We start from the raw sequence: 22,541 nt of genomic DNA on the forward strand, positions 1-22,541 counted from the left end.
TATTTGTGTGTCAGGTAGTTGAGGATCCAGTTGCAGAGCGGGGAGCAGAGTCCAAGGTCTCCAAGTTTGGAGATAAGTTTTGTTGGGAATTATGGTGTTAAAGCCAGAGCTAAAGTCAATGAACAGGATTCTGACATTGGTGTCCTTGTTATCCAGAACAAGCATTTGGATAGACATATGAACGGGCAGGGAATGGAGGGATGCAGACCATGTGCAGATGGGTGGGATTGGTTTGGAATGACATCATGGTCCAAACATGTTGGACCAAATGATCTGTTCCTGGTTGCACTGTTTTATAATGTTAAAAATGGAAGGAGATAAGTCAGTCCTTTATTTGGCAAACATGACTTATTCAGAAATCTCATGAACTTTACTTTGTACCATCTTAAATGTTAATCTTTTAATTACAGTAAGAATGATGGAAAGGTTTCACTTCAGAATGAGGTGAGTATATCATGAAAATATATTGCAATTTTTTTGTTCATTAAAATAACATTTTTGCTTCATATGGTTTCTTAGGAATAGAAACCTCTACCGTTTGTTTTTCAGAAAGAAGGAAAAAAAGAGAAAGCAGTTGTGGATGGTGTTTTCTTTGCTAGGATATGGAGAATTCTGAAGATAATGGTGCCTGGAATGTTTTCACAAGAGGTGGGTATTGTACGTTTATTCAGGTGAAGACTGATAATTAGTCATTTGTAAAGTTTGCAATCAAACACAAATAAATCTATGTCTAAAGGTGAGCAGAGCTTAAAGGCCTGCTTCCCTAAGAAAGGTGGGAAACTCTAGTTTTTATACATTCCTTGTTGATGATCAGGGAAAATTAATGGCTCAGATTCAAGTTACCTGTTCTGTCAACCAGGAGATGATGCAATTATATGGCCAAGGGAGAAAGAGACCATATGACAAGAATGAAAAGTTCCAAACTGTGCCTCATATAATTGTAGGAGAGTTACCTTTCCAGGTCAATATATTTCAGAAGAGTTCTAGAAAAGGATTGTCAAGCTGAAACATGACCCTTTCTTTCTCTGCAGATCCTGCTGGATTCACTGACTATTTCCAATGTTTTCCATTTTTACTATATTCGAATCCTGAACTTGGATCTAGGTCAATTGCAATTTAGTTTTTAATGTTAATTTATGTCATAATGTTAATTGAAACATCTAACTGAAATTAATTAAACTTGTTTCAAGAATGTCTTGAATTTTTCACTTTTTAAGATTTAGGGCTGTTAACATTATGAATAAGTTATCAGGACACAAGTTCCTTAAATCCTTTATGCATTTTATAAACTAGTAAAGAATTTTGTTGAACCAATGGTGATTTTAAAAAGAAAATCATTAGGTGCAGGAACAGGCAGGACGTTTGGTGAAATGCTTATTTCCCATTGAAAGTAGAGCACCACATAGTCATATTATGTAAAGGTGGCAAGTCCATGACTCAGTTTCTGATTTGTGTCAACATTAAATGCTAATGTAAACATGGGTGTACATTGGCTTATAAAGGATGGAAGAAATCTGTCAAGATCCCTGCTCATGATTACTATTCCACTGTAAAATAGATGTGCGCATTAAGTGAGATGATGATCAGGCTTAGCTGAGATTCTTCTCTCTTCACTTGTCCATTGAAATGCTTAGATCTTCAAAGGAATATGTAATCTTTGAAAAAATAATTTCTGCCTTGGCCAAGATGTTGCATTTTGACTGGAATTAAAAATGGATAATAACTTCTCAGTTATTCCTGCTATATCCTAACTGCTGTGCTGACAACTGTAATGATGGCCTTTTGGAATATTGCCCTTTAGTCTCTCTTTGTGGTGTGTTAAAGAAATACAAATAAAGACTTACACAAATATAGTATTTCACAAGATTTAAGGGTGCATACGTGAGGATCAGTGGTCGGCACAACATCGTGGGCTGAACGGCCTGTTCTGTGCTGTACTGTTCTATGTTCTAAGATTAAGATGCCCCAAATTCCTTGATGAGCAAATAAGTACTTTTTGAAATATGGTTATTGTTGAAATGTAGTAACATTTGTTGCCAATTTACATAAAAACTCCCAAAAATAGCAGTGAGATGATCAGATCTATTTTGTTGATGTTGATTGAGAAATACATTTTAGGTAAGAAATACAGGAGAGCATTCCTACTCTGATGTAGTGCTGTGGATCTTTTTTATTTGTTAAAGTATAGAAAAGACTTTGGTTTAATTAAAATTAGATTTTATTGTTACATGTACTCAAGTACATGGATACAGAACTACAGTGAAACGTGTAAAATGTCCCCACTCACTATCTTAAAGCAAAATCTTAGATAAAGAGTCGAAAAATAAAGAAATAAGTTACAAGTTCAGCATTGCAGTTCTTGTCAAGATAAAGTGGTGAATAAGAAATAAAGCCAAAAGTCCTAAATTACAGTCTTTCTTTAGCTATAGGCCTGACATTGCTCCTTGCTGAGCTTTCTCCATAAGGGCTTAATCTGTCTTCTGTGCTAAGCTTAATGGTTTGATCTCTATGCCTCTTCGCTGCCATCTTGCCATCGACTGCCATCCTCTCTCTCCCTCTTAAGGTCTCAACTGAAAGGCAGCACCTCTGATCAAACTGTATTCTTCGTGTTTGCACTAGAATGTAAACTATACAATATGCTAAAGTCTTTGTAATCAGTCTAAGTACCTTTTGGCTCAGAGGTGAGAATGCTACCAAAGAACTATGGTTGATATGTCAGGGTGTTCATTCTCAAGTGAGCAAAAAAAAATCCAGGAGTTTACAACAGTTTTGAAGAATAGATTGTAAAATTCTTCAATTCTTGTTTAATAGTACAAATAATCTTTTTTGCAACTCACAAGATAATTACAGCTGTGAAATTTTGTTTGACTCATTTTGTTTCATTCAGTCAGGTTGAACATAAAGTCTTGCCACTGCAGCATCCATTTAGTTATTCCAATATTCTTGCTCTTGGTCTTTTTCAGGAGGACATTCTAAATACTTTGCAAAGATTAATGATATTAGTTTTAGCCTTGTCTTTTTTAATTTGAATCTGTAATCCATTGTTTTATTTTGTAATTGAATATAATTACCCCTATTTTCTAGATGGAGGAAATATAGTGCAGATAGACTTCAGGGAAGTCATTTGCCAAGATACTACACAGGATATTTGAAGATTAATGGGTTTGGAATTAAGAGCACGATATCTAAGACATGTCAGTAGAGAGGAAACAGAATAGGACGTGGCACTTTTTAAGGATTGTTGAAAATGTATGGTAATGTGCCTCAGGTTACAATTCTGGGGCCTCTTTTACTCACTCTAATATTATTTGTAATCTGAGTTGAGTTGACATTTGGTGATAAGCTCAGAATTACAAGTATGTTTAACTCTATAGAAGCCTCAAGGAAGTAGGATATTAATAAATCAGGGGAATAAGCTGAAAGGTAACAGAGAAAAATGGACCATATTTGCACAGAAATGGCAGTCACATGCAAATTGTCATTCCACCACTTTGTTTTTACAAATTGAAAGATCTCTGCATTTCTGACAGGAGATTCCATTCAGAGTTCCTTCAGAAATCTGAAGTTCTAAATTGGCAGAAGGCTAATTTTGACGGTATTAGGCAAGAACTTTTAAAAGCTAATTGGGGACAGATGTTCACAGGTACAAAGACTGTTGGAAAATGGGAAGTCTTCAGAAATGAGATAACGAGAGCCCAGAGACAGTATATTCCTGTTAGAGTGGAAGGAAAGGCTGGTAAGTTGAGGGAATGCTGGATGACTAGAGAAGTTAAGGATTGGTTAAGAAAAAGAAGGAAGCATATGCCAGCTGTCAACAGCAGAGATCGAGGGAATCTTTGGAAGAGTATAAAAGCAGTGGGAGTTTACTTAAGAGGGAGATCAGGAGAGCAAAAAGGGGAATTGAGATAGCTTTGGCAGAGAGAGCGAAGGAGAATCCAAAGGGCCTTTATAGATACATTGAAAGGGTAACTAGGGAGAGAATTGGGCCCCTCAAATCAGCAAGGCAGCCTATGTGTGGAGCCACAGGAAATGGGGGAGACACTAAACGGGTTGTTATGGTTCTGTTAGCCGAGCTGGGAATTTGTGTTGCAGACGTTTCGTCCCCTGTCTAGGTGACATCCTCAGTGCTTGGGAGCCTCCTGTGAAGTGTTTCTGTGATGTTTCCTCTGGCATTTATAGTGGTTTGAATCTGCCGCTTCCGGTTGTCAGTTCCAGCTGTCCGTTGCAGTGGTCGGTATATTGGGTCCAGGTCGATGTGCTTGTTGATTGAATCTGTGGATGAGTGCCATGCCTCTAGGAATTCCCTGGCTGTTCTCTGTTTGACCTGTCTTATAATAGTAGTGTTGTCCCAGTCGAATTCATGTTGCTTGTCATCTGCGTGTGTGGCTACTAAGGATAGCTGGTCTGGTTGTGTCGTTTCGTGGCTAGTTGGTGTTCATGGATACGGATCGTTAGCTGTCTTCCTGTTTGTCCTATGTTGTGTTTTGTGCAGTCCATGCAAGGAACTGACAACCGGAAGCGGCAGATTCAAACCACTATAGATACCGGAGGAAACATCACAGAAGTGCTTCACAGGAGGCTCCCAAGCACTGAGGATGTCACCGAGACAGGGGACGAAACGTCTGCAACACAAATTCCCAGCTCGGTAAACAGAACCACAACAACAAGCACCTGAACTACAAATCTTCTCCCAAACTTTGAACACTAAACTGGTATTTTGCATCAATATTTACTGTGAAGAAGGACATGGAAAATATAGCAGAGAAAATAAAGCAGAGAGCGGCGGGAGCTGGGCGAAGTTCAGGCGGAGCGCAAAGCCGGTCGGGAAGGTAAGTGATTGCTATAGAGAGGGTGAGTTCTAAACCCCAGGTCCTACAAAGTAGGGTCTCCCTCCCTCCCTCCCTCCTCCTCTAACCTAAATTAAGAGTCCACAGACTTGCCACAAAAAGAGGGTCTAAGGAAGTTTGGATCGAAGAGTGAGGCTTCAGGTCAGGAATCTTTGACAAGGAGATTGAGTGAAGTGATTACGCCACAGTTGAAGAGGATGAAGACATGACTACCCAGCTGGTTCAGTGCGCTACGTGCTTGATGTGGGAGGTCAACGACTCTGGTGTGTCTGGCTCGTATATGTGTGGAAAGTGTGTGCACATTCAGCTATTGACTGAGCATATTGCAGCGCTGGTGAAAGAACTCGAGGACCTTAGGCTCATTCGAGAGAACAAGATCTTTCTGGACAAGACCTTCAGCGAGGTTATTACACCAATCATGCCAGAAGAGAGCAGACGATGAGGAAGGCAGAGAGGAGACAGGTGCAAGAGACCCCAGGAGAAGTACCTCTCAGGAACAAGTTGAAGCTTTTGGAAACAGTAGAGACTGATGACACTGCCAGTTCGCAAGGCGGCCAGGTGTGTCAATCAAAAGTTGGCACAGAGGCAGAGCGGAAGAGTCGGACGTCGCACAGAGCCGTGGTAATAGGGGACTCCTTCGTGAGAGGAACTGACCGGGGTTTTTGTGGCAGCAGACGGGATTTAAGGATGTTGTGTTGCCTTCCTGGTGCTAGAGTGAAAGACATCGCGGACAGAGTGCAGGAAATCCTCAAGGACGAGGGTGAAGAGCCAGAGGTGGTGGTACATGTCGGCACAAATGATGTCGGGAAGAAGAGGAGGAACATACTACAGCGGGACTTCGGAGAACTAGGAAGAAGGCTGAAAAGCAGGACGTCCAAGATGGTTATCTCCGGTTTGCTTCCAGTTCCTCGTGCTGGTGTGGTCAGAAACAGGGAGATAATGGACTTGAACGTGTGGTTGGGGAACTGGTGCAGGAAGCAAGGATTTAAGTTCTTGGGTCACTGGGGTATATTTTGTGGTAAGCATAAATTCTCCGAGAGAGACGGTTTGCGCCTTAATAGGTTAGGGACCAGCATTCTGGCAGGCAGGTTTTCTATTACAGCACCGCTACATTTAAACTAAGTAGCAGGGGGGAGGGGACAAACTGGATGTTTGAAAAGGAAATTGAAGGGAAAGTTAGAACAAGAGAAGTCAAGAAAGACAGTTGTATCAATGAGGCAGAAAACTCGGAAAGGGATCATGCTGAAAGGTTGAATGAAATAGGGGTTGATGGGAAGGGTGAGAGCAGTAACAAATTAAAAATACTGTACATGAATGCACGAAGCATTAGACATAAGATGGATGAGCTTGAGGCTCTTTTGGAAATTGGCAGATACGATATTGTGGGGATAACTGAGACGTGGCTTCAAGTGGACAGGGCCTGGGAAATGAATATTCAAGGCTACACGTGCTATCGTAAGGACAGACTGATGGGCAGATGGGGTGGGGTGGCCTTGTTGGTAAGGGACGATATTGAGTCCCTTGCGTGGGGGACCTAGAGTCAGGGGGTGTAGAGTCAGTGTGGATAGAGCTGCGAAATACTAAGGGTAAAAAGACCCTCTTGGGAGTCATCTACAGGCCCCCAAACAGTAGTCTGGATGTCGGATGTAAGTTGAATCAGGAGCTGAAATTGGCTTGTCGTAAAGTTGTTACTACAGGTGTTATGGGGGATTTTAACTTGCAAGTAGACTGGGAGAATCAGGATGGTATTGGACCTCAAGAAAGAGACTTTGTGGAGTGCCTCAGAGAGCAGCTGGTGCTGGAGCCGACCAGGGAGAAGGCAATTGTGTAACGAACCAGAATTGGTCAGAGACCTCGAAGTGAAGGAGCCATTGGGAAGTAGTGACCATAATACATTAAGCTTCAATCTGCAATTTGAGAGGGAGAGGGTACAGTCGGAATTGACAGTACTTCTGTTGAATAAAGGGAACTATGGAGCTATGAGGGAGGAGCTGGCCAAAGTTCAATGGTGCAATACCTTAGCAGGGATGACCGTGGAGGAACAATGGCGGATATTTCTGTGTATAATGCAGAAGTTGCAGGATCAGTTCATTCCTAAAAGGAAGAAAGATCCCAGGAGGAGGCATGGGCGGCCGTGGCTGACGAGGGAAGTTAAGAAACATATAAAGTTAAAAGAGAAAAAGTATAACATAGCAAAGATAAGTGGGAAAATTGAGGACTGGGAAGCTTTTAAAGAGCAACAGAGGATTACTAAGAAGGAAATATGCAGAGGAAAAATGAGGTACGAAGGTAAATTGGCCAATAATATAAAGGAGGATAGTAAGAGCTTTTTTAGGTATGTGCAAGGCAAAAAAATGGTTAGGACTAAAATTGGGCCCTTGACAGAAACAGGGGAATATATTACGGGGAACAAAGAAATGGCAGAGGAATTAAATGGGTACTTCAGATCTGTGTTCACTGGGGAAGACACAAGCAATCTCCCTGAGGTAACAGTGGCTGAAGGACCTGAACTTAAGGGAATTTATATTTGCCAGGATTTGGTGTTGGAGAGATTGTTAGGTCTGAAGGTTGATAAGTCTCCGGGGCCTGATGGTCTGCATCCCAGGGTACTGAAGGAGGTAGCTCGGGAAATCGTGGATGCGTTGGTGATTATTTTCCAGAGTTTGATAGATTCGGGCTCGGTTCCTGAGGATTGGAGGGTGGCTAATGTTATACCACATTTTAAGAAAGGTGGGAGAGAGAAAGCAGGAAATTATAGACCAGTTAGTCTGACCTCAGTGGTGGGAAAGATGCTGGAGTCTATTATAAAGGATGAAATTACGGCACATCTGGATAGTAGTAACAGGATAGGATAGAGTCAGCATGGATTTATGAAGGGGAAATCATGCTTGACTAATCTTCTTGAATTTTTTTGAGGATGTAACTCTGAAGATGGACGAGATAGATCCAGTAGATGTAGTGTACCTGGACTTTCAGAAAACTTTTGATAAAGTCCCACACAGGAGATTAGTGAGTAAAATTAGGGCGCATGGTATTGGGGGCAAAGTACTAAATTGGATTGAAAATTGGTTGGCTGATAGGAAACAAAGGTAGTGATAAACGGCTCCATTTCGGAATGGCAGGCAGTGACCGGGGGGGTACCGCAGGGATCCATGCTGGGACCGCAGCTTTTTACAATATATGTTAATGATATAGAAGATGATATCAGCAATAACATTAGCAGATTTGCTGATGATACAAAGCTGGGTGGCAGGGTGAAATGTGGTGAGGATGTTAGGAGATTACAGGGTGACCTGGACAAGTTAGGTGAGTGGGCAGATGCATGGCAGATGCAGTTTAATGTGGATAAATGTATGGTTATCCACTTTGGTGGCAAGAACAGGAAGGCAGATTACTACCTCAATGGAATCAATTTAGGTAAAGGGATAGTACAGAGAGATCTAGGTGTTCTTGTACACCAGTCAATGAAGGCAAGCATGCAGGTACAGCAAGTAGTGAAGAAGGCGAATAGCATGCTGGCCTTCATAACAAGTGGAATTGAGTATAGAAGCAAAGAGGTGCTTCTCAGCTGTACAGGGCCCTGATGAGACCACACCTGGAGTACTGCGTGCAGTTCTGGTCTCCAAATTTGAGGAAAGACATTCTGGCTATTGAGGGAGTGCAGCGTAGGTTCACGAGGTCAATTCCTGAAATGGCGGGATTACCTTACACTGAAAGACTGAAGTGACTGGGCTTGTAAACCCTTGAGTTTAGAAGACTGAGAGGGGATCTGATTGAGTCGTATAAGATTATGAAAGGATTGGACACTCTGGCAGCAGGAAACATGTTTCTGCTGATGGGTGAGTGCCGAACCAGAGGACACAGCTTAAAAATACGGGGTAGACCATTTAGGACAGAGATGAGGAGAAACGTCTTCACCCAGAGAGTGGTGGCTGTGTGGAATGCTCTGCCCCAGAGGGCAGTGGAGGCCCAGTCTCTGGATTCATTTAAGAAAGAGTTGGATAGAGCTCTCAAAAATAGTGGAATCAAGGGTTATGGAGATAAGGCAGGAAGAGGACACTGGTTAGGAATGATCAGCCATGATCATGTTGAATGGTGGTGCAGGCTCGAAGGGCTGAATGGCCTACTCCTGCACCTATTGTCTATAGAATGGAGGCTAATAGATGGTGACATCTTGAAGAATATCCATATAACAGAGGCGGAAGTGCTGGATGTCTTGAAATTCCTAAAAGTTGATAAATCTCTAGGACCTGTTCAGGTGTACTCAACAACTCTGTGGGAAGCTAGGGAAGTGATTGCTGGGCCTGGAAAAGCCCTCATGAAGGGCTTTTGTCTGAAATGTCGATTTTCCTGCTCCTTGGATGCTGCCTGACCTGCTGTGCTTTTCCAGCACCACTCTAATCGAGACTCTGATCTCCAGCATCGACAGTCGTCACTTTCGCCTGAGTGATTGCTGGGCCTCTTGCTGAGGTATTTGTATCATCGATAGTCACAGGTGAGGTGCCAGAAGACTGGAGGTTGGCTAATGTGGTGCCACTGTTTAAGAAGGGTGGTAAGGACAAGCCAGGGGAACTATAGACCGATGAGCTTGGTGTCGGTGGTGGGCACATTGTTGGAGGGAATCCTGAGGGACAGGATTTACGCATATTTGGAAAGGCAAGGACTAATTAGAGATAGTCAACATGGGTTTGTGCATGGGAAATCATGTCTCATGAACTTGGTTGAGTTTTTTGAAGAAGTAATAAAGAGGACTGATGAGGGCAGAGCAGTGGATGTGATCTATGTGGACTTCAGTAAGGTATTCAGCAAGGTTCCCTGTGGGAGACTGGTTATCAAGGTTAGATCTCATGGAATACAGGGAGAGCTAGCCATTTGGATACCGAATTGGCTGAAAGGTAGAAGACCGAGGGTGGGTTGCTTTTCAGACTGAAGGCCTGTGACCAGTGGAGTGCCACAAGGACTGGTGCTGGATCCACTACTTTTCATCATTTTATATAAATGATTTGTATGCGAACATAGGAGGTATAGTCAGTAAGTTTGCAGGTGACACTAAACTTGGAGGTGTAGTGGACAGTGAAGAAGGTTACCTCAGATTACAACAGGATCTTGGTCAGGTGGGCCAATGTGCTGAGGATGGCAGATGGAGTTTAATTTAGATAAATGTGAGGTGCTGCATTTTGAAAAAGCAAACTTAACAGGACTTATACACTTAATGGTAAGGTCCTAGGGAGTGTTGCTGAACAACGAGACCTTGGAGTGCAGATTCATAGCTCCTTGCAAACGGAGTCACAGGTAGATAGGATAGTGAAGATGATGTTTGGTATGCTTTCCTTTATTGGTCAGAGTATTGAATATAGGAGTTGGGAGGTCATGTTGCAGCTGAACAGGACATTGGTTTGGCCAGTTTTGGAATAGTGTGTACAATTCTGGTCTCCTTCCTATCGGAAAGATGATGTTGTGAAACATGAAAGAGTTCAGAAAAGAATTACAAGAATGTTGCCAAAGTTGGAGGATTTTAGCTATAGGGATAGGCTGAATAGTCTGGGGCTATCTTCCCTGGAGCGTCGGAGGCTGAGGGGTGACTTTTATAGAGGTTTATAAGGTCATGAAGGTCATGGATAGGATAAATTGACAAAGTCTCTTCCCTCGGGTGGGGGAGTCCAGAACTAGAAAGCATAGGTTTAGGGTGAGAGGGGAAAGATATAAAAGTGACCTAAGCGGCAACTTTTTCACACAGAGGTTGCTATGTGTATGGAATTAGTTGCCAGAGGAAATGGTGGATGCTGGTACAATTGCAATATTTAAAAGGCATCTGAATGGATATATAAATAGGAAAGGTTTAGAGGGATATGGGCTAGGTGCTGGCAAATTTAGATTAGATTACATTACAGTGTGGAAACAGGCCCTTCGGCCCAACAAGTCCACACCGACCCGCCGAAGCGCAACCCACCCATATCCCTACATTTACCTCTTACCTAACACTACGGGCAATTTAGCATGGCCAATTCACCTAACCTGCACATCTTTGGACTGTGGGAGGAAACCGGAGCACCCGGAGGAAACCCACGCAGACACTGGGAGAACGTGCAAACTCCACACAGTCAGTCGCCTGAGGCGGGAATTGAACCCGGGTCTCTGGCGCTGTGAGGCAGCAGTGCTAACCACTGTGCCACCGTGCCGCCCACAAATGGGACGAGATGAGGTTGGGATATCTGGTTGTTATGGATGGGTTGGACCGAAGGGTCTATTTCAGTGCTGTACATGTCTATGACTAAGTACAGAGCCGTACTTCCATTGTGATAGGTCCCTTGTAATGAAGAACAGTTAGGTCAAGGCAAACTACACCTCTTGTTTTCACAGCAACTACTTGCCATTTTCTGTAATTAAAGTTCCAGCATCAGGGGCAGTCACTTTAACAGCTCCTGTACATAAGGCAACTGTGAGAGGGTAGCTAACTGTTCCACTAGTGGCTTAATTTGAGAATAATCCTGAACAGAATTCTGATGAATAGAGTTGTCACAACAACAGTAGCCATGAACAATCAATGGAATGTTCAATACCTTTCATTGTTTCTAGCATCAGACACCCGGCTAGAAATTCAAACCAAACCTGGAAGACCTGTTTTGCTGTTTATTTAATCCTTGAGAAAGAGTTTAGTTCAATAATAGCACTTTTACAAATAGTGCACCAAGCTTTCCCATGGTAGTGTAATCTGAAATTACAAAATGTGACAGCATCGTATTGAAAAAAGTTTCCATTTCTTTGCAGTTGGCAAAAAGTGGCAAGTGTTCCATCAAAAATCTTGCCTGATATCAGCAAATTTTTCATCCTGGACATTTCTCAACAACTTTTAAACTTCACCCATGGTTTAGAGTTACCTAAACATTTTCAGCAATTTGAATTTACTAAATTGTAACTAAAAGTTCTTTAAGAGGCCATTTTCTCTGGCCTTAAATAATTTATTTTCCTGAACCAGTCATACAATCAGTAGCTCATCATTGTTTCAGTGTACATTTTTTTTAATATTAAATTAAACATCCTAATTTCCTCGAGCACCCAAGTTACATCTAAACCAGTAAAATTTTGGAAAAAAGCACCACTTGTATTCTCATGTCGTTTAAAAGGGAAACCCAAACAGAAAGTGCTGTGTGTTTAACTCTTCTATCTAGCAAAGAAGCTGCGAGTCAGCTCTTAGTAATAAGCAATAATATTTATTTATTGAACACAATACTGTAACAAAATACATTATAAACGAACAATTTACACTATAAACCTAATCGAATATCTTGTGTTTTAACTTCAATCTGGATGATCATATGCCACCACACTAGATCTTGGCCTTGATCCGCGTGGCGATGATCGTCTGGACGTCTTCTCCTTGTTGACCCAGAGGTGTCTTCTCTTCATAGTGGTTGGTCTGGAGTCACTGCTCCTGAGGATGGTGTTGCAGCGATTCTTATGCTTAATAGTTGTTTGTGCCCTTTTGGTACAGTTTTCAGTGTCCTCCAATAAATCGATCCTGATCGATCGGACCCAACCAAATGTTGGCATGTGGATGGCAGGTTGGTCCTTGGGCATCCATTCTTGGATGTGTTAGGTGCACACAAGTCAGGTGGCCCTCTCCAGATAAGGGTGTGAGGTGCCCCTGTGTCTGGTAAACAACTCAATGTTTCCTGTTGATCTGGGGATGGCATTCAGGTTGTATATTGTATTGTCTGCAGCTGCTGGGTCAATTATATACTGTCAGTCTGTATGGATGTGCATCATGTTTGTTAGCATAGTTACTTTGGTCAATGCTTCTCCCACTTTCATAGCACACTTCATTTATTGTCCATTTTTTGTAAATCCATCATAAATCCATCATTTTGAGCGGCCTGTCTGGCCACAGATGAATAAGCTGAGCAAGTCTGGCAATATCTGTGCAAAGAAAGAATCAAGTGTCATGGGGAAAGGACAGGGAAGTGGGTGTGAGGAATGTTGAAGCAGCCATGATCCTACTGAATGATGGAGAGGCTTGAAGGGCTGAACGGCCTTCTGTTCCTGTTTCCTATTGTAGTCCTTTGGAAACATTTTTAGTCCAATATGATTCACCAATCTGACTGAGGATGTTTAAAGTCAGTTTTATTGTCCATTTCAAAATACTTTGAGAGAAAAATGGGCTTATCAGCGCCTGGTTTTGGCTATGAATGCTCATAAAACTCAGACTGATCATGATGTCACATTGATTTGATATCAGTTGTGCCATTTAGAAGCTGGAAAATGACCCCCTCCCATTTTAAACTTTGTGCAGCTGGACGCTTAAATAACAAGAAGAATCACTAGCTGTCCCATAAATATGCTTACAGATTATTTGCTGAATGATTTCTTCCAGTTGATGGATTCACTGACCTTAAGTGTTTGTGACATGCTTCTAGAAGTTCTCTGGCTGCCTTGTGTTTAGCTTGTCATATGATTGTTGTGTTGCCCACAGTTGAATTTGTGGTCCCTGTCATCTGTGTGTATGGCAACAAGGGACAGGTGGTCGTGGTGTTTAGTGGCTAGTTGGTGTTCGTGGATGCAGATTGCTAGTTGTCTGCCTGTTTGCCCTATGTAGTGTTTCATGCAATCTTTGCATAGAATCCTGTAAATTATATAAATGGTACTCAGCCACAGACTCCATTAACAAGCACATAAACCTAGACCCAGTCTAAGACCATAAGAAATAGGAGTGGAAGTGAGGCCGTTCGGCGCATTGAGTCCACTCTGCCATTCAATCATGGCTGATGGGTATTTCAACGCCATTTACCCGCATTTTCCCTGTATCCATGGTAGGCTCATTCATAAGGTCCCCATGGTAGGCTTATTCATGAAGTTGGGAAATATGAGATACAGGGAGATTTGGCTATCTGGATTCAGAATTGGCTGGCTGACCGAAAGCTGAGAGTGGTTGTAGATGGAAAGTATTCTGCCTGGAGGTCATTGTTGAGTGGTGTCCTGCAGGGTTCTGTTCTTGGACCTCTGCTCTTTGTAGTTTTTATAAAAGACTTGGATGAGAAGGTTGAGGGGTGAGTTAGTAAATTTGCAGATGACACAAAGGTTGGAGGTGCTGTTGATAGTAACGAGGGCTATTGCAGGCTGCAGGGCAACATATTCTAGATTAGAGTGGTACTGTAAAAGCACAGCAGTTCAGGCAGCATCCGAGGAGCAGGAAAATCAACGTTTCGGGCAAAGGCCCTGATGAAGGGCTTTTGCTCGAAACATCGATTTTCCTGCTTCTCGGATGCTGCCGGAACTGCTGTGCTTTTCCAGCACCACTCTCATCTAGAATCTGGTTTTCAGCATCTGCAGTCCTTGTTTTTACCCTGCAGTGCAACATAGACAGGGTGCAGAGCTGGGCTGAGAAATGGCAGATGGAATTCAACCTGGATAAATGCAAAGTGAGAGTTTTTAGATTAGAGTGGTGCTGGAAAAGTACAGCAGGTCAGGCAGCATCCGAGGAGCAGGAAAATCGATGTTTTGGGCAAAAGCCCTTCATCAGGAATAGAGGCAGGGTGCCTGTAGAGTGGGGAGATAAATGAGAGGCCTAAATGCGAAGTGATACATTTTGGAAGGTTGAACTTGAATGCTGAATATAAGATTAAAGACAGGACTCTTGACAGTGTGGAGGAACAGAGGGATCTTGGTGTTCAAGTACATAGATCCCTCAAAGTTGCCACCCAAGTGGCAAGAAGGGGTTGTTAAGAAAGCATATGCCTTTCTGGCTTTCATTAATGGGGGATCGAGTTTAAGAGCCGCGAGGTTTTGCTACAGCTCTACATGTCCCTGGTGAGATCACACTTGGAATATTGTGTCCAGTTCTGGTCGCCCTATTTTAGGAAAGATACAGAGGCCTTGCAGAGGGTGTAAAGGAGGTTTACCAGGATGCTGCCTGGACTGGAGTGTTTGCCTTATGAAGAGAGATTGACTAGGCTCAGACTTTTCTCTCTGGAGAGGAGGAGGAAGAGAGGTGGCCTAATCGAGGTATACAAGATGAGAGGCATGGATAGAGTCAATAGCCAGAGACTTTTCCCCAGGGCAGGATTGACTAGCACGAGAGGTTATAGTTTTAAGATATTACGAGAAAGGTATAGAGGGGAAGTCTTTATGTAGAGAGTTGTAAATGCATGGAATGCTTTGCCAGCAATGGTGGTGAAAGCTGAGTCATTAGGGATGTTTAAGCAACTGCTGGACATGCACATAACTGGACATGCACATGGATAGCAGTGAGTTGAGGGGTGAGTAGGTTAAGTTATTTTATTTTACCTTAGGATTAATCCTTGGTACAACATTGTGGGCCAAAGGGCCTGTTCTGTGCTGTACTTTTCTATGTTCTATGTTATTTCCCTTAATTCCTTGAGAGTAAGAATGTATCAATCTCTGCCTTGAAGACATTTAACATCCCGGTCCCCACTGCATTCCATGGCAATGAATTCCACAGGCCCACCACTCTCTGGCTGAAGAAATGTCTCAGCATTTCCGTTCTAAATTGACCCCCTCTAATTCTAAGGCTATGCCCACGAGTCCTAGTATCCCCGCCTGACAGAAACAGTTTTCCAGCATCCACCCTTTCTAAGCCATGCATTTCCTGGTAAGTTTCTATTAGATCTTCCCTCAACCTTCTAAACTCTAATGAATGCCATTGCACGATCCTCAGCTATTCATTGTACGTTAGGCCTACCCTTCCAGGGATCATCTGTGTGAATCTCTGCTGGACATGCTCCAGTACCAATATGTCCTTCCTGAGGTGTGGGTTCCAAATCTGGACACAGTATTCTAAATGGGGCCTAACCACAGCTATATATTGGCCATTACAATGAACAATGGAAACAGCAGAAATGGAACCAAATAAATTCCAAAGACGCAGTGCTCCAAAGCACTGAAGATGTCACGTAGACAGGAGGCGAAACATCTACGAATCAACTTCCCAGCTTGGCAAACATACCCACAACCACAAATTTCATTTATGTTCCAACCATCTTTTGAACATTTTACTGGAGGACATAGAGTCATAGAGATATACAGCATGGAAACAGACCCTTAGGTCCAACTCATCTATGCCAATCAGATATCCTAAATTAATCTAGTCCCATTTGCCAGCACTTGACCCATATCCCTCTTTGCCCTTCTTTTTCATATACTCATCCAGATGCCTTTTATGTTGTAATTGTACCAACCTCCACAACTTTCTCTGGCAGCTCATTCCGTATAGACACCACCCTGTGCATGAAAAAGTTACCCCTAAGGTGCCTTTTATATCTTTCCCCTTTCACTCTAAACCTATGCCCACTAGTTGTGGACTTCTGCACCATAGGAAAAAAACCTTGCCTGTTTACCCTATCCATGACCCTCATGATTTTATGAACCTCTGTAAGGTCACCCCTCAGCCCCTGATTCTCCAGTGAAACAGTCCCAGCCTGTTCAGCCTCTCCCTATAGCTCAACTCCTCCAACCCTGGCAACATCCGTGTAAATCTTTTCTGAACCCTTTCATGTTTGACAACATCCTTCCTATAGGAAGGAGACCAGAATTGCACACGGTATTCGAAAAGTTGCCTAACAAATATCCTGTACAGCCGCAACTTGACCTCCCAATTCCTGTACTCAATGTGACCAGTGAAGGAAAGGAGACCCAACTTCATCTTCATTATCCTATCTACTTGCAACTCCACTTTCAAGGAACTATGCAACTGCATTCCAAGGTCTCTTTGTTCAGCAACACAACCCAGGAAGTTACCATTAAGCGTATAAGTCCTGTCCTGATTTGCCTTTCACATTTATCTAAATTAAACTCCATCTGCCTGTCCTTGGCCCATTGGCCCACCTGATCAAAATCCTGTACTCTGAGGTAACCTTCTTCACTGTTGCTACATCACTAATTTTGGTGTCATCTGCAAACTTGTTAATTATACTTCCTGTGTTCACATCCAAATCATTTATTCATTCATAGAGTCAAACAGCACAGATAACGAAAAGCAGTGGGCCCAGCAGCGATCCTTGTGACACACCACTGGTCACAGGCCTCCAGTCTGAAAAACAACCCTCCACTACCACCTTCTGTCTTCTACCTTTGAGCCAGTTCTGTATCCAAATGGCTAGTTCTCCCTGTATTCCATGTAATCTAACCTTGCTGACCAGTCTACCATGAGGAACCTTGTTGATCACCTCACTGAAGTCCATATAGATCACGTCCACTGCTCTGCCCTCATCAATCCTCTTCATTACTTTTTCACAAAACTCAATCAAGTTTGTGAGACATGATTTCCCATGCACAAATTCATGTTGACTATCCCTAATCAGCCCTTTCATAGCCAAATATACATAAAACCTGTCCCTCAGGATTCCCTGCAACAGCAGCCCATCACCGATGTCTGGCACACCGTTCTATAGTTCACTCGCTTTTCCTTACCACCTTTCTTAAATAGTGGCACCATGTTAGCCTACCACCAGTCTTCCGGCACTTTCCCTGTGACTATCAATGATCCAGATATCTCAGCATGGGGCCCAGCAATCGCTTCCCTCAGATTTCTAGCGTACACCTGATATAAGACATCCAACACCACACCTTCTGACATCTTGGTTCTCAGTGAATATAGGATGCCTCTTGTTTTGTACCTCCTGGCCTGGGGTGTCCATTACAATTTCTGAAAATCATGCAACCTAATGTCTCCTGTGTGGTTCATTTTACTGCTGTTTTCCAGATCAAATTCATTTCCTGATTGACTTCTGTGTACCACCTGCAACCACAGTGCACCTTCACTTTAAAAGTGTGGGCTGCTTAACTTTAAAAGGTCAGTTAGTAAGAAACTAGAGTCTGAAATATACAGTTAACTTCAAAATAAAACTTCATTTTATTTAAACTTCACTGAAACTCAAGAAAGTAAACCTGCGAATGGTATGGATATTTACAGCATGTATAGACTTAATGGGCCTGAGTGATACGTACAAAAGCTTTAAGCAACATGGATATTTATAGAGTACACTCACTTTATGATATACAGTTTGAGCTGCTGTAATGTGGTACTTGTATTCTCGTGTGACCTTGTTGCACAATAGAAATAACTAGGCCTATGGGAAAAACAAGGTTCAGGGCAAACCACCAAAAATATCAGTAAAAATTGAAACAAAACTGGTAGTTAGCCAAACACAAATGATAGCACTGTCTAAATAAATGTTAAAATCATATATTTTTATCAAATAATACAATAAATTTAACACTCTAAAAGGTTTCTGAGTTTGCTGAGTTACAGTACTGTATTAAGACTGGGACTGAGGGTCATCATCAGCATCATCATTACTTTCAGGTTACTGTGAAAGAAACTATTCAGTCCAGAAGTGGATGGCTGTGGTTCATTGTCCTCAGACTGTCTCTTGGGGATTGGTTTAAAGAGGCATCTAGTTTTTGCTGCTTTCCCATGTATTTCTTTTCATGCAGAAGCTGTTCATAGGGTGCCAGAAAAGATTTTATGTCATGAACTGTTGTTCTGCTGTGTTCTGCATTGTAGTCATTATCTTCTAAGAGCTGTGACTGCTTCCCAACTTCCCTTTGGATAGGAGACAAAAGAGAAATGGAAAGTTCTCTTGGTGCTGCATCCTGGACTTCATCTTCTTCTTGAGCTTCAGTTTCCCCCACAGCAAAAAGTTCTGGTAGATCAATCTCCGCTTCTTCAAATTCAATTTGCTTTGCAAGAGCGACACAATGTTAGTTGATTGCTGGAAGCTTCCCTGATGGTTCAACGCCTTTAAAATCATAAAGAAAATCTGGGAGAAGCTTCTGCAAATCAGCATGCAAGCAGTCCTTACTGACATTACCCCAGGCCTCCACAATGATGTCAGTAGTATTCTTATGTTAAAGCTCTTCCAAAATTGAAGAACACTGTCTTCGTTATAACCTTCAGTAGCTGCAATCAGCTTCCTGAATATGCACCTTCAATAATAAGCTTTAAAAGCTGCTGTTACATCCTGGTCCATGGGTTGAATGGGAGAGGTTGTGTTCAGAAGTAGAAATAATACTTCGATGTTTTCAAAAAGCTCACCAAAGCTGGGAGGATAGCTTGGTGCATTGTGCAGAATGAGGAGAATCTTCAAATTCAAATCTTTTTTTCTCCTGCAATAATGTCGAAAAACATTCCTGAAAACATTAACAATCAAGTCAGAAGAAATTTGCCTGGTCATTCAATCCCATTTGCTTGATATGAAGTAAACATCTAGAGTGGCCTTAAGGTAACTGGGGATGAAATTGTGTAATAGCATTGAAAATTAGACTTTCACCATGCTGGTTACATTATCATGCACATTTTTCAAAAAGATGCACGTGCATCTCAGGATCCTCTAGGAGTAGGAAACATTCTTAAAGATATACATTTTTTTTCTTCAACTGATCCATCAATTAGGAAAGATCTTGGAATGTATTGGTAGAAATTGTTTTAAACTTATTTTACTGATCTCTGTATAACTGCAGTGAGTCATAGAGATATACAGCACGGAAACAGACCCTTCCCTAGTGGCGTAGCATCTGCAGTTTGATACAGCTAACCTGACTTTAGGTATTGAAGACCGTTGGAGTGTGCTGCTTAATTGATCTGTGCAGTTGCACTGTTTATATTCTTATCTTACTATGTAGATTCTTATCCAATTAACTCCAGCAAATTGAATTGAAACAAAGAACTTAACAGTTTTTTTTTTACAGTGACCAAATTGATAGAGCATGTCAGTTCCAGGTCTTAGCCAGCTGGGGCTATACAGGGCAGAGAGAAACTAGATGAATTTTGCTAAGAAAATTTAGACCAAGCTGAATTAAGAAGGTCCCAACAAAGAATAACATGAGTTGTTCTAACTGGTGAAAAAAAAGGTTGATGGAGCCATTTCCAGTGAAAGTACTAATGGGAAACATAATGCAAACAAATAAGCAAGAGGGAGAACTAGCTATTTGGATACAGAACTGGTTCAAAGGTAGAAAACAGAGGGTGATGGTGGAGGGTTGTTTTTCAGACTGGAGGCCTGTGACCAATGGAGTGCCACAAGGATCAGTGCCACAAGGATTCTACTTTTTGTCATTCACATAAATGATTTGGATGCGAGCATAAGAGGTACAGTTAGTAAGTTTGCAGATGACACCAAAATTGGAGGTGTAGTGGACAGCGAAGAGGGTTACCTCAGATTACAACAGGATCTGGACCAGATGGGCCAATGGGCTGAGAAGTGGCAGATGGAGTTTAATTTAGATAAATGCGAGGTGCTGCATTTTGGGAAGACAAATCTTAGCAGACCTTATACACTTAAGAGTAAGGTCATGGGAGTGTTGCTGAACAAAGAGACCTTGGAGTGCAGGTTCATAACTCCTTGAAAATGGAGTCGCAGGAAGATAGGATAGTAAAGAAAGCATTTGGTATGCTTTCTTTTATTGGTCAGAGTATTGAGTACAGGAGTTGGGAGGTCATGTTGCAGCTGTACAGGACATTGGTTAGACCACTGTTGGATTATTGCATGCAGTTCTGGTCTCCTTCCTATCGGAAAGATGTTGTGAAAGTTGAAAGGGTTCAGAAAAGATTTACAAGGATGTTGCCAGGGTTGGAGGATCTGAGCTACAGGGAGAGGCTGAACAGGCTGGGGCTGTTTTCCCTGGAGCGTCGGAGGCTGAGGGGTGACCTTACAAACTTATGAGGGGCATGGATAGGATAAATAGACAAAGTCTTTTCCCTGGGGTGTGGGAGTCCAGAACTAGAGGGCATAGGTTTAGGGTGAGAGGGGAAAGATAAAAGTGACCTAAGGGGCAACTTTTTAACACAGAGGGTGGTACGTGTATAGAATGAGCTGCCAGAGAATGTGGTGGAGGCTGGTACAATTGCAACATTTAAAAGTCATTTGGATGGGTATATGAATAGGAAGGGTTTGGAGGGATATGGGCCGGGTGCTGGCAGGTGGGACTAGATTGGATTGGGATATCTGGTCGGTATGGACGGGTTGGACCGAAGGGTCTGTTTCCATACTGTACATCTCTATGACTAATAGAAGAGAGCTTGAACTCTACCCACAGGTTATTGATGGGAAGAACAAATTATTACAAATTATGTGGATAGGAATATAGTTTAAAAAAGGATATGAATTTCCCAGCAATCATTGGAAAGAACCACAAGACAACATTTCATATTTTAGGACTTAACTGCAAAGCGCTGAAGGTAGTTTCAAAGTATTAATAGGTAACTGTTCATCATTTTTATAAACGACCTGGATGAGGGCGTAGAAGGGTGGGTTAGTAAATATACAGACGACACTAAGGTACGTGGAGTTGTGGATAGTGACAAAGGATGTTATAGGTTACAGAGAGACATAGATAAGCTACAGAGCTGGGCTGAGAGGTGGAAAATGGAGTTTAATGCGGACAAGTGTGAGGTGATTCACTTTGGTCGGAGTAACCAGAATGCAAAGTACCGGGCTAACGGTAAGATTCTTGGTAGTGTAGATGAGCAGAGAGATCTCTGTGTCCAGGTACACAGACCCTTGAAAGTTGCCACCCAGGTTGACAGGTTTGTTAATAGACAATAGACAATAGGTGCAGGAGTAAGCCATTCAGCCCTTCGAGCCTGCACCGCCATTCAACATGATCATGGCTGATCATTCCTAATCAGTATCCTGTTCCTGCCTTATCTCCATAACCCTTGATTCCACTATCTTTGAGAGCTCTATCCAACTCTTTCTTAAATGAATCCAGAGACTGGGCCTCCACTGCCCTCTGGGGCAGTGCATTCCACACAGCCACCACTCTCTGGGTGAAGACGTTTCTCCTCATCTCTGTCCTAAATTTTAGTCCTAACCATTTTTTTACCTTGCACATACCTAAAAAAGCTCTTACTATCCTCCTTTATATTATTGGCCAATTTACCTTCGTACCTCATTTTTCCTCTGCGTATTTCCTTCTTAGTAATCCTCTGTTGCTCTTTAAAAGCTTCCCAGTCCTCAATTTTCCCACTTATCTTTGCTATGTTATACTTTTTCTCTTCTAACTTTATATGTTTCTTAACTTCCCTCGTCAGCCACGGCCGCCCATGCCTCCTCCTGGGATCTTTCTTCCTTTTAGGAATGAACTGATCCTGCAACTTCTGCATTATACACAGAAATATCCGCCATTGTTCCTCCACGGTCATCCCTGCTAAGGTATTGCACCATTGAACTTTGGCCAGCTCCTCCCTCATAGTTCCATAGTTCCCTTTATTCAACAGAAGTACTCTCACTTCCGACTGTACCCTCTCCCTCTCAAATTGCAGATTGAAGCTTAATGTATTATGGTCACTACTTCCCAATGGCTCCTTCACTTCGAGGTCTCTGACCAATTCTGGTTCGTTACACAATTGCCTTCTCCCTGGTCGGCTCCAGCACCAGCTGCTCTAAGAATCCATCTCTGAGGCACTCCACAAAGTCTCTTTCTTGAGGTCCAATACCATCTTGATTCTCCCAGTCTACCTGCATGTTAAAATCCCCCATAACAACTGTAGTAACATCTTTACGACAGGCCAATTTCAGCTCCTGATTCAACTTACATCCGACATCCAGACTACTATTTGGGGGCCTATAGATGACTCCCAAGAGGGTCTTTTTACCCTTAGTATTTCGCAGCTCTATCCACATTGACTCTACACCCCCTGACTCTAGGTCCCCCCGCGCAAGGGGGGACCTAGGCACA

At 42.4% G+C, this 22,541-nt stretch overlaps 1 protein-coding gene across 1 annotated transcript in view; it reads left to right on the top strand.

The window, feature by feature from the left end:
- abcd3a (ATP binding cassette subfamily D member 3a) overlaps positions 1–22,541 on the top strand; it is a 121,351-nt gene that overhangs the window by 9,455 nt on the left and 89,355 nt on the right. Inside the window, exons 2-3 of the mRNA XM_043698846.2 lie at positions 411–444; positions 550–648. Of these exons, the coding sequence (XP_043554781.2) occupies positions 411–444; positions 550–648 (133 nt within the window). The remainder of the gene's footprint in view (positions 1–410; positions 445–549; positions 649–22,541) is intronic.

The sequence above is a fragment of the Chiloscyllium plagiosum genome, unplaced genomic scaffold (assembly GCF_037043375.1).
Source record: "Chiloscyllium plagiosum isolate Xiang-an unplaced genomic scaffold, Cpla_swu_hap1 HiC_scaffold_9, whole genome shotgun sequence".
Lineage (NCBI taxonomy): Eukaryota > Metazoa > Chordata > Chondrichthyes > Orectolobiformes > Hemiscylliidae > Chiloscyllium > Chiloscyllium plagiosum.